The sequence below is a fragment of the Syngnathus acus genome, chromosome 3 (genome assembly GCF_901709675.1).
Source record: "Syngnathus acus chromosome 3, fSynAcu1.2, whole genome shotgun sequence".
NCBI classification, from domain to species: Eukaryota; Metazoa; Chordata; class Actinopteri; order Syngnathiformes; family Syngnathidae; genus Syngnathus; species Syngnathus acus.
Genome location: NC_051089.1, coordinates 9,174,980 through 9,189,981, shown reverse-complemented (window position 1 = coordinate 9,189,981; position 15,002 = coordinate 9,174,980). Strand labels below are relative to the sequence as shown.

The following is a 15,002-nucleotide window of genomic DNA, read 5'->3' as shown; positions in this document are numbered from 1 at the left end:
ATATAATTGGGGAATAAAATGACAAGCAAGATGCAGCAACACCGTCTTCACCCGTTCTTGGTCTCTGCTTCTTTTCTGAGGAGCTAATATGGTTGTTGCTTGTTAACGTTTATTTTGTGACGTTTGATCAGAGCATAAAGCAATCGTGTATTGTAAAAAAAATACTCAGACATACATATGGACAGACACACACACACTCACTAGGCTGACTCCACTTCTGTCGGCCGCCTATTCTTTTTGCGTGCAGCATAGCAGTTTAATGCTGATGCACCGTGTTTGCTTTGAATGCCGGGCTCCTCTAATTGACCTGAGTCTGGTAACGGGTTTATATTCCACAAGCATTTCTTGAATATATTTAAGACGCATGTCATTTCAATAAAAAAAAAAACAGGTTGCATCCATTGAACTTGAGTTTTTGCAGATTCTCTTCTTGAATTTATTTGTAGGATGCCAGAATATATAACCTTCCGAAGCTGCTGTTTGGATGTGAACAACCTCCCACCTCAAATCTTTGCACCTGTCTGATGTGAAGACCACCTGACATCTATTGATTTTGTATTTAGGGCCCGTTCTTGCCTTGCCGTGATTATGTCTCCATGCTGTCTTTCAATCTATACGAATGATTTCAGAATGTCAGCCACTTCTTCAATTTATTGTTTGTATATCACATGCAGGGCCTTGTCTTTTTATGAGAGTCCATCTGGCTCCTGTGTTTCGGTTGCCCGAGGCATTCATTAAGCAGGTTGTCCCTCGGGTATCGGGGTTAAAATCCTGGTCAGGGCAGACTCTGGTGAAAAATTGACTACTGGAACAAGAGCATGTGTATACAATGATTTTTGTGCGCGTGTGTGACTCCGCTACTCCTATATGCTACAGACCTGGGGCTAAGTCTCTTCTTGCTGCAACACTGAGAGGACAGCATGAGTGAAAGTGGCTCAGGACTTATCCGTTTAATAAGGCAATTGTGACTGGGCTAAGTGCAGTGTGGAACGAGGTAATAATCATTTTGGAATAGACTCAGATTCTAGTAGTTGGTCTAAGCCTGTGCTAGGCAGTTAAAGAAGCTAATTAAACATGAAAGCTTCACCAGAGTGATTCAAGGCCCTCTGGAGTCGACTACACCAACTAAATGGAGCCAGCACGTATAGCAGTTGTTCTGCTGGTTTGTAATGCAGATTGAACTTGGTCTAGGATAATTACTGTGCATGTATTTGCATACATCTGCCGTGAAGAATGAAACCTTCTATTTGTTTTGTTGCTGAGCTTCTCAAAACTCAAATTGCTTCGAAATGAACAAACTATAGGGCAGATATTATTATTATGAATGAAGAATGCGGAGAACGAGCATCTCTAAACTGAAATACTTTTGCGGTATAAATAACCCCGAATTTAAACTACAATGTTGGAAGAAAATATGCATGTCACCTACCATTTGAGAATCATTTTCCAGTTATGTAAAAAAATGGGGTCTATGACTTTCTTTTTGTAACTACATAGTTTTATTGGAGATGTTCAGTTTTGTGATGAAATGACATCAGAGAGCATTTTGAAAGACCGGGTTGAAGATTGAATGAAGGAATGGATGGATTTCTTCCAAAATAGCCACACTGGCAAATTTATATTAATTTAGAATACACTAAATTCAAATCATTCGCTTTTACCCAAGTCACAAAAAATGGATATGTATGCTCGCGTGTCTGAATTCAGTCACATGCAAAGCTTATTTTAAGAAGTTAACTCGTTTACACGGCTGAACGAACAGTTGCTCGCGCATTTAAATAACCCGAATGAAACAGCCAGGAACAGATTATGTGACGCAATTTGACGTCATTCCCGCTTGTTACGGTCTACTGTCAATAAAACACATTATATTAATGGCACTCACAACAGAAATAAAACTGTCGTTTTCTCCTCACTCTAAAAGTGTGCTTTTCTGTTGCGTCTCTAAGCTCTGCCATAACTCTGCTTGTGATTCCAGCCAGTTGCACGCTTGCCGTATTGATTTACACTCACTTATATTTGTATGTGTATTCACACTGAGCCATTTTCACCGTAGAGGTAGAAAATAACCTGAAAACGTTGCAGAGGAATCAAGATTCAATAATATGCGCAGAACACAAAGCAATATCTCTTACCTCGATGGCGTATGCATTTTGAAACGTTCGGTTTACACAAGGGGTAACCCAGCAGCGTTAAAAAAAATTTTAAACGATGATTGACTACATGCAGTCTATGAGTTTAAATGCTCGTTTGTCTATACGTGCCCTGTGATTGACTGCCGACCAGTCCAGAGTACGATATACTACTCCAGCACATGTGCAACTTTAATGGAGGACAATCAGTACAGTAAAGGAATGCATTGCAATATGGCATGCTAAAATGCTATTCAAAATATTTCCATACAGTATTTAAAAGATCTATGATTGTAACAGTTCAACCTTGAAATGGATGGATTCTATTTCCATTCTTTTTCATTTGGAAAATATATTTGACCTTCCAAGCAAATTAAACATCAAACCTCCTCCATAAAAAGGGCGTTTGACCTTTCAGGCTCCACTGTATTCTCGTTGCACTTGATTTTATTGTAAATTCAGCCCAATAACAAAAGAAAAAAATTGGTGGGTGAGGAACTTCAAATCACTTATGACATTAGAAGATCACGGGACTTAGTAAGTGTTCCTGAGGAATTTCAAAGGCCTTACATGCTTCTTCCGAAATCCAACCCCCCTCCTCTTTTGTGGGACTCATTTGTTTTGTTTTCTCGATCGCGTCAGCAGAAGTGCACGTGGAAGTGAGAGTGGCAACAATGCACTGGTTCCTCAACTACACTCCTGTTGTTGAGTGAAAACCAGCTAATCCCCCTCAGCCAAGCTTCCAGAGTTCTCCCTCTAATGAAGCAGCCCGGTGCACCTCCGTCCACCCCTCTCAGAGTCAAACATTTGGTACATCCCAGTGGTGCCTCTGTCGCTGGCTTGATACTGATTCAGTAGTATCTCAGCAGTCAGTCAGCCGCACAAGCAAAGGGTTCCTCAGTGAGCATCTTTCATCTCAGCCTCCCGCTTGTTTTGCGTCTCTGTTATGACCCTGTTCAGCCCAAGATGTGAGTATATCTTTTTTTTGTATTAGTGTCTTGTGTGTGTGTGTGTGTTCTTAGATGTTTGCATGCATCACTGTGTTCCAAAAAGATTTTTTTTAGGGGGGGGGGCATTTAGATTTTCTTCATTCATTTTATCCCCTAGTTTCACGCAAAACATTCCTTCACATTTCATTCCTGTTGGTTTTCTTTATGTTTATGGTGTTTTAAAGTGTGATTTTGCACTTTATCACTGGAGGTTTGGAGTTTATGATGGTAAACATGAGGTGATTCTGAGCCAAACCTGAGTCTCACATTGGCAAGGTCAGCAGGCTCTCTGTGCTTAAAGGCTCATTGTGGCTTTAATTACGTATATTATGGAGCAGTGCAGCTCTTGGGAGGATTTTCTTTCGCAAAATCATCACAATAAAGTGAGAGGCTCATGTGTGAGCACGTTTTTATAGCGCGGCTACAACTTTTACATTGATTGAAGAGCAGCGCTCCCCTCACAAAGCCACAAAAGGCTGCAGCCAAGTGAAAAAACGCACAGGACAAAATCATGTTGCGCCTTGTCTTGCATGTGGTGCCTAACATCTTTCGGATATGTGCTTGTAATCTTTACAATGAGAATAATGTCTTTACAGAAAATATCTTAATTTTGACCTGAGAACGAAAAGTATAATTAGTCCTGCAACAATGTTGAAGACCTGAATCTGTGGCTGATACGTCATGTCAAAAAATGCAAATGCAGCATGACAAAAAGTGCATGCAAGCTTGTTTGCATTACGAATTGTTTTTTTATTGTGCGTCGGCCAAGTGACTTTTTATACACACGGTGGCATACATTAGTGTTTAAAATAGAAGTGTGGATCGCATCGCAGGTTGTAGAAAAAATTATACTTTTAATATGATATTACTGTCATCATCATCAATAGCTTTATCATTATTATTTACAATGTTTTAGGGTTTAGCAAAGTTATGACCATTGTGACGAGGAGCCGAAAGCATACCAAGTCAATTTTACATTTTTCATTGAAATAATAAAACATTATTTTATGGATTTTCCTTTTTTGCATGTTTTATTTATGGGGTGAATGGGTGATAATTGACAAAGATTTCTTTTTCTCAAGGAATACACACTGCATGTGCAAGTGGGACCGCAAAACAATATTTGGGTCAGTCGAGTTGCCTTGTAGAAGACGATAATTGGAATTTATGTAAATGATTAAAGAGTAGCGTTTTAACCACTGCATGAAACATGCAGAAATAGCAAAAATTATGATGGAAACATAAGTCAGACTTTTTTTTTATCTGATTATATTAATATTTCATCTCCCACACATCAGTGACTTCAAAGTGAACACATTAATACGCATACAGTGGCAATTTTTAGCTTTTTACACATAATTGTGTGTGTGTGTGTATGCGTGTGTGCACTTGTATGTGTGTGCATGCGTGTGAGTGTGTGCTTATGACTGTACAAAACAGGCAGAAACTATTTAAAAGGCAGGTCAAATGAAAGCTGCACGTACACAAATTCCCCAAAGTGATTTTTGCACAAGACTACTGCCAGTCTTGACATTTCTCTAAATAGAACTGAAGCTGGATCTGCTAGTCAGGTAATAAATTAAGAGTTAGTTGATTGACCCCGACAGTGAAGTTAACTGTCTTGAGTGCCGCCAGGAAGGTCAAATCAGCAATGAAGAATTATGCTTCCGCCCACAGTAACGGCTGATGAAGGTCGTCTGAGAAAGTAAATTGAGCGACTGTTTTATGTATGAGGAACACTGTCCTATTTCTTATTTCCTGTTGTGCATCTGTTATTATATGTTGGATTATATTATTATAATTATGTGATTTATGTTACTACTGAAATTATCTTTCAATCTTCAACAGAAACTGTAGGCTGTGTCAAAAGCTTCAATGGCAAACAGAGATGGAAGGCATCTGAACTGGATCAATTTCTACCCACTTAAATTAACACGCAATCAGGCATTATATCAGAAATGGATGGATGGACTTGTTATTTCAGGGGAGGAGTGGAAAACACACACATGCCCCACACGCATTGAGACTTGATACAACAATCGTAAACCGTCTGAATTTTAGTGCCGATGCACCAGCCAAAACAAATCAATGGTCCCTGCATTGTCACTGTGATTGATTTAAATCAAAATCTTTATAGGCCTTGCAGAGGTTTGAAAACAAGCAGTCTGGAGTTTATTGTCTCCAATTAAGAAAGGAGTTTTGTCGGGGGGGGGGGGTTTCTGCGTGAAATACATAACTCAAGAAAAACATCTCAGCATGTGCAAATGAGATTTTATCTAATCTATTATCGGCTACCAGAGAAACAAATGGGTCAATATCGCTTTTATTTTAAGTGGCCAAACATTTGTACACACACCGGGAAAAGAGAAGGATGTCTTTCCTTCATTTCATGCAATATTTTCTATTTGCTTTTTGGGATTATGCCTTGTCGCACGCGTTGCTCTGCTAACTGTACTGTGTCTAAAAAGTGACGCTATACGACAGTAACATTTTAAAATTCTAATTTCATCCAATTTTCTTATCACTTTGACCACTGTAGAATATTATAATGAACGTATTGGGGTTTTTTTTCGATACAGCTCAATCTCGTATTAGATGTGTCGGTGCACCTAATATTGTTCTACTATAAAACCATCTTTCTGTTTTGCACTGGATTTAACAAGGTACCCAAGTGTTTTAAGCCAAATGGTGAAGCATACCACTTTCACAGAGTGTGGGTTTAATGTTTACTAAAAAAAATAAAATAACCAAATGGTCATTTTAGGGCAGTGATATTTTATCTGTATATTTGTTGCTGGCCTCAATTCAATAGTCAACTTAGTGCACTAAGGGGTTTAGATGTCAGCTGATGCACCGGAGGAAAAACAGAGAGGTTGCCCAGCAGGTCACCTCTATTAAGCCTCATAGTGTAGCAAATGTATCTCTTCTGTGCTAGGCAAAGGCATAGACATGTGTTTTTGTACATGCATTTGCAAACCACACTTAATTAATTGTAGCTTGCAGCCATTTGAGTGCTACACTGTGTGAGTGAGTGTACGTGCAGTTGGCCCAGTCACAGTCCATTCAGCACCCATCTGTCCATGTCTTCCTCTCCTCTCCTCTCATCATCCCTTTTTCTACACTCTTGGAAAATCGAGACAGAGCTTCGAGCGGTAGAGTGCCTACTATGATGTGTGATGTCAATAATGAGTTTGTTGGCATGTTATGAACTGAGAATGGGTTTATTGTTATTTGGCCTACTGTGTCGTTCTTAGAAGCATATTTGTAATTGAAAGGCAGATAATGATCAAAGATGGATAGGAGAGATGAGAATGGCAGGAGGCAAAAACAAAGGTGAACAGCTGGCTCGCGATGGCAGGCCTAATCAATGGTAAGTGATAGGAGGTGAATGTGAAGGACAACCCCTGACACACTTAACGGCCGCTTTTCTCATTAGCATGCTAAATGATGGCTGATGGAATTGTTATTTACATCATTAAAACAAAAGAAAATATGCTTGTAACGTTGATGGCTTGGACATCCCTCGATTTGTATTAGCATTAGCACTTGTGCTGACCTTGTCAAGTTTTGTGCAGTGCTTCCACGAACCCAGCTGCACATTTCAAGGATTTCCCTGTAGCGGGTCAACGAAAGGATTATTCGATTCTAGAAATGTTTACCAATTGTTTTATATGAGGTGTGTCTGCTGCAATTTATTTCAACTGCACGATGCAGTTTGAGTCCATGTACCATTTGTTGTTTCCATTCTATTTCGGCAATCAAGAACCAAAACTGAAAAAGTGACTCATTATATGATTTTATATTTTGTTAGGAAAGAAAAATGCTCGCTCAATAAATGAAACTACTTTCACATTTTGTTTTATTATGATAGATTTAACAAAATCATGGGTCACTTTTTGATTGCCAATTGTAATTTGAAAAGAACAAAGTGACACTTTTTGGGCTTCTTCTCATTCAATTCATTCAGCGCAGTTAGACAGCAATGTACCTTCCACAAGCATACTACTGCAGCAAAATGGCGTTGAAAAGTTCATTTTCAATTTGTATTCTAAGATTGTAAAAGCCTTAATGGGGACAAAAAACAACACCATAGTGATCCACACATTGATGGTATGTGCATAAATGGTTCCGTCGAGACTGAAAGAATGAAAGCGAAAACATACATTCCTCGAACGAAACTACAATCTTGTGAAGCACCCTGTCTGGTTTTTACCGTCCATTCATAAGTTAACAGGGACTTTGAGCTTCATGGAGCATGACATAAGATATTAGCATTTGACAGATTGGACTTTATTTTCCATTTTGCTGAAGCGAGAATGGTTCCAATGTACGAATCTTCACCAAACGCAAAGGTACCTCAGAACTGGAAGAGAAAAGCCTGAGGCAAAAAATATTTCTTAGTTTGAAGAAGGCAGATATTTTATCCTATTTGTATTCTGTGCTATAATAGTGCGTAGCCACACTGTACTGTGATGACACTCTTAGTGTATCAGTAGGAAGTTAATGGGTTGTTCATGCTTGCAGACACGAGCATGAGTGGAGACCTCAAGTCAAGTCGCTCCAGGGCAGCAAGTAAACGGGCCAGCAACACCACTTATGGGTGAGTGTCAACCACTCACGCACGCACGCACTTGCACACACCTGCATGCAAACCGATCTTTGTCTACGACTCGATGACCGCACCACCTGCATTGCAATCGATGAGGCATTATTTCTTAATGTTTCACACCAGCTGAGTATGTCGTATGCTATTGATTTTAGCCAAAGGTGCTGTCTGCACCACTCAGTGTTTTAATCTATCTGCTGATATTGCGACACCTTATGATAACGTCTGATTACATGGCATTGTTGCTGCTTGAATACAGTGAGACAGGCCAACTGTGTAAACTGGCTGGTGGAAGGAAAGCAGGTGAAAGAGACAGAACAATACGGACCTGTAGTGATTTTTGTGTGTGTGTGTGTGTACAAGACTGTCATCTTCAGTACAAACAAGTCTGTTGAACAAAAAAAATGATTCTCCATTTTACAGTTTGAAAAGAGATTTTTCAGCAACCTGGAATAAAGATTGAAATGTTTTGTGGTGCAACTACCATTCTTATTTCAAACTGAGAAGAGCTGGAGATTCTGCAGATTTAGCAGCTTGAGATAAATATGCTTTTTCTTATTTCTTTAATTGTTTAGTTACTGTTTCAAAGGAAAATGTTCGATTTACAGTGAAAACAGAACATTAGAAATGACAAAGCCGAAGACACTGACAATGACTAACGTTATTTACAATTGACTTCTACTGTAGAGGTTATATGACTTGATTCATACTGAATAAAAGTGGAAAAAAACGTAATACATATGTGCCATTGTAAGAGTGAACATAACCAGCGACTTGCTGGAACACATGATGGAGATCGATGCACGTAAAATATATTTAAAAGGAACTTGCAAATGTATATATATATATTATACAGTATAATCAAACAATTGGAAAATGTCCATCCTAGCATCCTGCATCTTCTGTCTGCATTCATCTTAGCACAATCCTCTTAACTTCTTCCCCTTGCTGCGGTTCTAAAGGCTCAGTCACTTTCCTGTAGTGCTGCTACAATTTTAATAATTGAAGGATACATTCAAACTACAATGTAGGACATTCACCCTGAAGTCGAAACAGATCAATGAAACAAACGCTACAAGGGAAATAATATTAACAGATGTAACAACATGTTTGCCGCAAGCCTAATGAGCAGCTTTCATTAGCATTCTGTGTTTTCACTCAACTGGGATTCCGCGTATGTTTGTTACGCTGTGCTCCAAATAAACACCGATAGTTTGGCATCCCCGCCATCTAAATTCCATGCCTCTCTACTGGGCCTGCTTCACCATATCAGCTCATCCGGTGTAAACAATACAGGAGTGACATACTTTATTACAGTATATCCCAAACATGTCATTTTGAGCAGTTAATCCAGCTAGGCTGCTACCTTCCCTGTCACCCAGTCTCAGGCCAACCTCCCCCAACTCGATTTGCCCGTTCCTCCGTGTAGTTATTCTGCAGTACGCGGCCATGCATTAATGGGGTTAGTCACACAACACCCACACACACAATGTGCTGCCACAACCGGAACACACCTGAGGTATTAGCCGTGATATAGCCTGGGCCCACCTGATAATTCACTGAAAGGACACGGTATTAGAGCAAAACAGGTCAACTTTCTGGATGTTTTGCGTTAACTGCAGCACTTCCCAACCTTTTCAATTTCCCACAATCTGAGAAAACTTTAAATAGATTCTTGCGGGCCCTGTATCTCGTTTCAAGGAGACGAACAAGATACTAGTCATTGTTTGGGTAATTTTGGCTTTGAGCAGAAATTAGTTCAGTCGTATATTGATGGACGATCTGAAAAAGTCTCCTTCAAAAGTCGTACAAAAATGTTCAAGACATCAGCAACAACAAAAAGCCCAACGTTTCACTGTTCACTTATAGAACCCACAAAAATAGACTGGCACAAACCGTGTCCTAGATTGTCAACAAATACAACCTCACAGTCAAGAACTGAAATTCAACTCCAAACTGCATGCTAGTTATCCATCAAAACTATCACTTGTCCTTCATTGGAACCAAATATGTTATTTTCCCCAAGGTTGTTTTCTTCCTCCCTCATTGCCATTTTTTCAAACTGGCCATTTGCGACACTGGCTATTTGCTAACTCTGATTATATAAAGGTGTTGTCATTATTTGTTGTCAGTTCCCCCCCAACACACACACACACACAGACGCACATGGCTTCGTGACACCCCCAGGTCATGAGGAGGACCCAGCTGTAGGAGTAGTGATGAGCAAAGCCAATGTTTCACAGGCCAGATGTTACAGCCTCAATGTGCTCCACTGCACCATGACAAACGCTCACTCTATTGTATGGGAAGGCTCAGCTTTGAGTGGAATCGTGTGTGTCTGTGCTTTTAGTCTTTTTTTCATGTTGCCTTGGTTGCATCTAATATGTGAGTGTCTCCCATTAACAGCATTAACAGTAAAGACAGCTTGAGTGACAAGGACAAAGGACCATCTATAAAAGGATGGTTCTAAAACAAGAACACTCCATATTTTTCCCATGTTACAATTAAGTAAAATTCTGAATTTTTTAAAATTTCTATTATTGGTCATTGTTGGCCTCGCTAAAAGGTTTCTCCCTTTGACAACGCAATGTTAATGATTGAACAAATGCCGTTGTTTTGGTGAGAATTTCAGAGATATGAAAATTTTGCCAATGATTTGCGTTGACTGCAAAATATATTATATAATATTATATATTTAAGCAGTATGAGTAAGATTTTCTATAAGCAAGAATGGAATTTGAATCTTCAGAAAATATTTTATTAATGGAAATTGATTCTCAAATAGAACTGGTTTTCCATTCCCATCCCAATATGTGAGTGCAAAAAATGTTACTTACAGGTCAAGAAAACTTTTTTGTTCATTTCCAGTGAAGAAAAAGATGATTGCTGGCATTTTTACCGTACTTTTAGTGTCTTACGTTTCCACATCATTACCACTTTTGATCGAGAGATTAGAGGGCAAAATATATCTTGTCGAACCCAAATCCATTACTCGAAGGTCAAATCTCGTTGGAGTCTCTACAAAGTTTAAACAATGACCTTTACTTGGTGTGGTTTTAGCCTCACCAGTAAAACCTTCACAGGGTTCATCTTATGATCTGCTTCATTTTGCTGTAGAAGTGTGAAAATTGGGGAAAAAAAGTGGCCATGAGTAGCAGAGAATGTATGAAACACAAAATAATACAGCCTAGAAATAATACATATATAGTATATTACAAAGCAGGCCGCGTTTATTATAAATCAGCCATCAGCTGTCATGTTATGTGTTTATGTTAGCTTAACCACATGCAGCTATATGGCCAGTCCTAAAAGAATCAAGGCGCCTGAAAATAAAAATAAACGACAGTCATGCTGAAGTATGGCCAGCATTGTTTGAAGTATAACATGCAGCTTAAGAGTCATATCATCTTCCATTTTGTGCAACAATTGTCGTTTATTGTGACAAATTGCACAAGGCATTAAGTCACTTGCTCGGCAGGCTGACGTGTAAAACCAATGGAGACGAGGGAAAAAAAACGCAAAGGGCAACAATTGTGACAATCAAAGAAGAAAGCAGGCGATGTTAATCTGCCTGTCTGGATGACATCAATCTGCTGCAACATATTTGGGTGACATTACTTTGATTGGCACATAACAGCTGAGCGTGCTCAAGCTGTACACGCAACTAAAAAAGACTTTATATGAAAAGAGCTTGTGCTAGTGTTAGATATTCTCTGTTTTATGTTTTAATAGGGAAAATGAGGCATGAAGTTGCTTGTGAAAAAAGATAAATGTACTTGAAAAGTGACATGATTGATTCTTTAAACAAAAAGCAATGTATTTGCATGATTGAGTGGAACAAATTGGAGGCAAATAATGAAAGCTTCTGTCAATATCATCAATCTTGCATTACTGTCCAGTTGTTTGGCCCATACAGATTCCAGTTGGCACGATGATTTCCACATCGTTTCAGACATCGCAATTCATTCAGCTGATGTCTGCATCTTGATAAAATTAAGTTAAATGAAGTGTATCATAACCTATTCTCAAAAGACATTAGTTGGAAATGAGGGGAAAATTAAGAAATAATATTTTTCCTTCCAATATAATGTTTGTTCAACATCATAAAGCATCACACAATATTTTGGTCATCATTTGGAAGGCATTTGGGCATATTTTCCAGAGCTCCCTGACGGAAATCCCAAAGTCTTGTTAAATAACTTTAAATCTGGATGCAAAATGCATGATGCTGCCACCACTAAGCTTCACTATTGCTGTAGTTTGATGATGAGCGGAAACAAATTCACAGAGGACTTTATGAAATGACGGAAGATATTTGTCGTTCAACTCAGGAGGGTAGCAGATGCCTTAGGTCTTTCTCATGTATCTACCCCCCCTCCCTTTTTTCACACTTACTCAAAATAAATCCTATTGTTAAAACTAAGCCTAAATTGTATAGCAAAACAGATTTTTTTTTTTAAAGCCAGACAAAGCGAAAGCCCAGGAGGAACAATTTACTGTAGACAGGCAAATAATGGTAGTCAGCGAGGCCATCCAAAGACCCGCCTGCTCATTTCTGTGAATTATAGTGTAATGCATTGCACATTGTCCTTATTGTACTAGGAGTGTCAGAGGGTTGGTATCATGGTGGGGCTGGGTGGGATTTGGCTTCAGTGTTGTTATGGCTTAAAAAACAAATCGCTGCCCTTGAACAGGATTCGTCCCGGTTCTGATGGCCCTGCAGCACCAAGGCTATTGAACTCCCGTTTTTATTATGAACATTTTCAGACTTTGCAATCAATCCGTTAGATTGACAATACATTAGTTAAGGTATGGCGTTAAGCTCGTCATTATTTCATCATTTCATACTACAGTGGTGGAGGAAGAAAGAAAACATGACCAAATTACTCCTGGGTTGTACTTTGCATTACAAACAGTTTTCAGCATGAGCAGAACAGAACAAAGCACCCTAAAACGTAATTCTACGTGCTGTACGCTTCATTTGTTGAGAGAAATAGCGCACTGCTGCACTCGCATGCAACCGCTCCCATGAATCACATGTTCAGCTCGTTTGCCTGAAAGAGTTTCGATTAAGATAACAAGCACGGTGCTGAGAGAAAACATCGACCAGGTGAAGCTCAGCTTGATGAGGTAAGACATTAGTATGCTTCACGCATCCAACGATACACCGCAAGCCTCTTATATGATATCAATTATCTAATGCGGTGGTTCTCAAAAGTTTTCAGCTCGTAGCACCTGAGAAAATCATGACTCACCAAGTACCACCACAGTACAATGCAGTTGTGTAGTAGGCCCAAGTGTTCATGAAAAATAAGAGGATTTAATCCTAGTAATACACAGGGGGTACAAAAGTAGGTATACAGTAGCATCACATCTGTGAGATGAGTGACATGAATATATTTTAATTCTGTTTTCTGTCTTATTTATACTTTATACCTGCTATATTTTAAGACCTATACCTTCAATATTTTACTTGATAAGACCTGTAAAGTGAATTCAGAGACTGGTCAGTTAGTTAGTTAGTTAGTTAGTTAGTTAGTTAGTTAGTTAGTTAGTCATCCACACTCTTTTTTGTTTCTTTTTGTCTGTTTTGCTTTGTTTGATCACAACCGTTTGCATGTTTGAAATACAGATTTCACTCACTCAATCAGTCAGTCATGCAGGCCTTCTCTGTCAACTCTTAAACTATATGTGATGGTATACATACGTCCTGTTTTACATTTTAAAGCATCTCCACGCCCGCAAAAGCAGCTTTGAACAACCTAAGTCTCTGAAGCAAACGGGTCCCCACGGGCTGCTCACGCGCCATCCTCAAGAGTATGACAAGAAGCATTTCAGTGTTTTTTCAGCTTGCACGGAGGCAAAAAATAACAACAAATGAGCTGTCAAATCAAAGCCTACACTACACTTTCTTTAAATTTTAACATTCATCTCCTCCCCATCCCTCTGGCTGCCATCTCTCCCCGCATAAATGCTATGACGTTCTGTCTGTTGTCCTTTCCCTGGTAGAGACGTTGTGTGGGCTGTAGTGCAGGAAAGGTCAGCGCAGTCACAGGTGGATGTACTGCTGAAGAAAAGGTCATTGTGCCAGAAAAAAAAGATAGAGGTGCGCATCTGCTGGTTTCACTGAGCCGCAAAGAGAGCAACAGTGAGAAAGCTCAGAGGAAGAAAGGAGCGGGTGATATGACGCAGACGTGATATTCGGCAGAGATAAGGTCATGAATCGGTCTGGAGCTTAGTGAAGGCGAGATAGTTGGAATGCTTTTCCAACTACGAACACATTTGATTTTTAGCTGTCTCTAACCATGTGTTGTTTAAAAACTTTGTCACTCAAACAAAATATTATTTTCCATCGACACTATATATATATATATATATATATATATATATATTTATATATAATTGCCTGTGGATGTGAAAGCTAATTGTGAAGTCTCTGTCACAGAAATGCACTTGTACAGTCACTAAATGGATGCCTTTGAAATATCTACACTCTTTATTTCACATCTATTTCCTCTCTGTATTTTTATATGTACCAGATCAAACTGCTTCCGCCTTGACAATGATGTCATGGGGTTGTGGGCCCTACGCCATATTGTAGCCAGAACAGAGACATACACTGCTTTTCCTCTTTGCCATAAGTCTTAAAAATTGTACTTCTTTGCCCTTACATTTGTTTTTCTTTTACCAGTTTATTTGTTGTAGTATATATAGGGGCGGCATGGCTCAGTGGTAGAGTGGTCGTCTCCAAACCAAAAGGTTGGGGATTCGGTCTCTAAGCCATTGTGACCATGTCGGAGTACCCTTGAGGAAGAGAGTATACTGTGTCTACCCAGATGAGTTAGCACCAGTGTCCTGCAGGCTTATCATTCACTCCTCAGGCATGCGCTCTGTTTTCATAGTCCTCTCTATCCCAACTGATTAGCCTACACTGGGGGTAAAAAAAGAGAAACAGGTGGGAATGGGCGAAGGGGGAGGCATAAATAAAAGACTGGTGCACAGGCATGAAAGATAGATGGAGTGCGGTGCAGAGGGCAAGTGTGAAACAATTGAAAGAGGAGTAGATACGGGAGGAAAAATGTAGAGAGCAAAAGAAATAACGGTCAGGGAAAGTGAGGGGTGAGGAAAGCAAAATAGCGGGGGAAAGCAAGTGAGCAGTGCGCCGCGTGTCATCAGCCCCCCTGGCGGGAACAATCCATCTCAAATTGATCTTCCAGCTTGGCCCAGCAGGGCATTCCGAATCAATCTCAAATTGATCTCTGTGCCAGAGGTCGG

General features: G+C 39.6%; 1 protein-coding gene across 2 annotated transcripts in view; it reads left to right on the top strand.

The window, feature by feature from the left end:
• The first annotated feature begins 2,969 nt into the window (after positions 1-2,969).
• Positions 2,970-15,002, top strand: part of si:dkey-234i14.2 (RNA-binding Raly-like protein) — a 28,682-nt gene continuing 16,649 nt past the window's right edge. For both annotated transcript variants that reach the window (XM_037246814.1, XM_037246813.1), the window contains exons 1-2: positions 2,970-3,100; positions 7,646-7,721. In XM_037246814.1, coding sequence (XP_037102709.1) covers positions 3,079-3,100; positions 7,646-7,721 — 98 coding nt within the window. In that variant the 5' untranslated portion in view covers positions 2,970-3,078. The remainder of the gene's footprint in view (positions 3,101-7,645; positions 7,722-15,002) is intronic.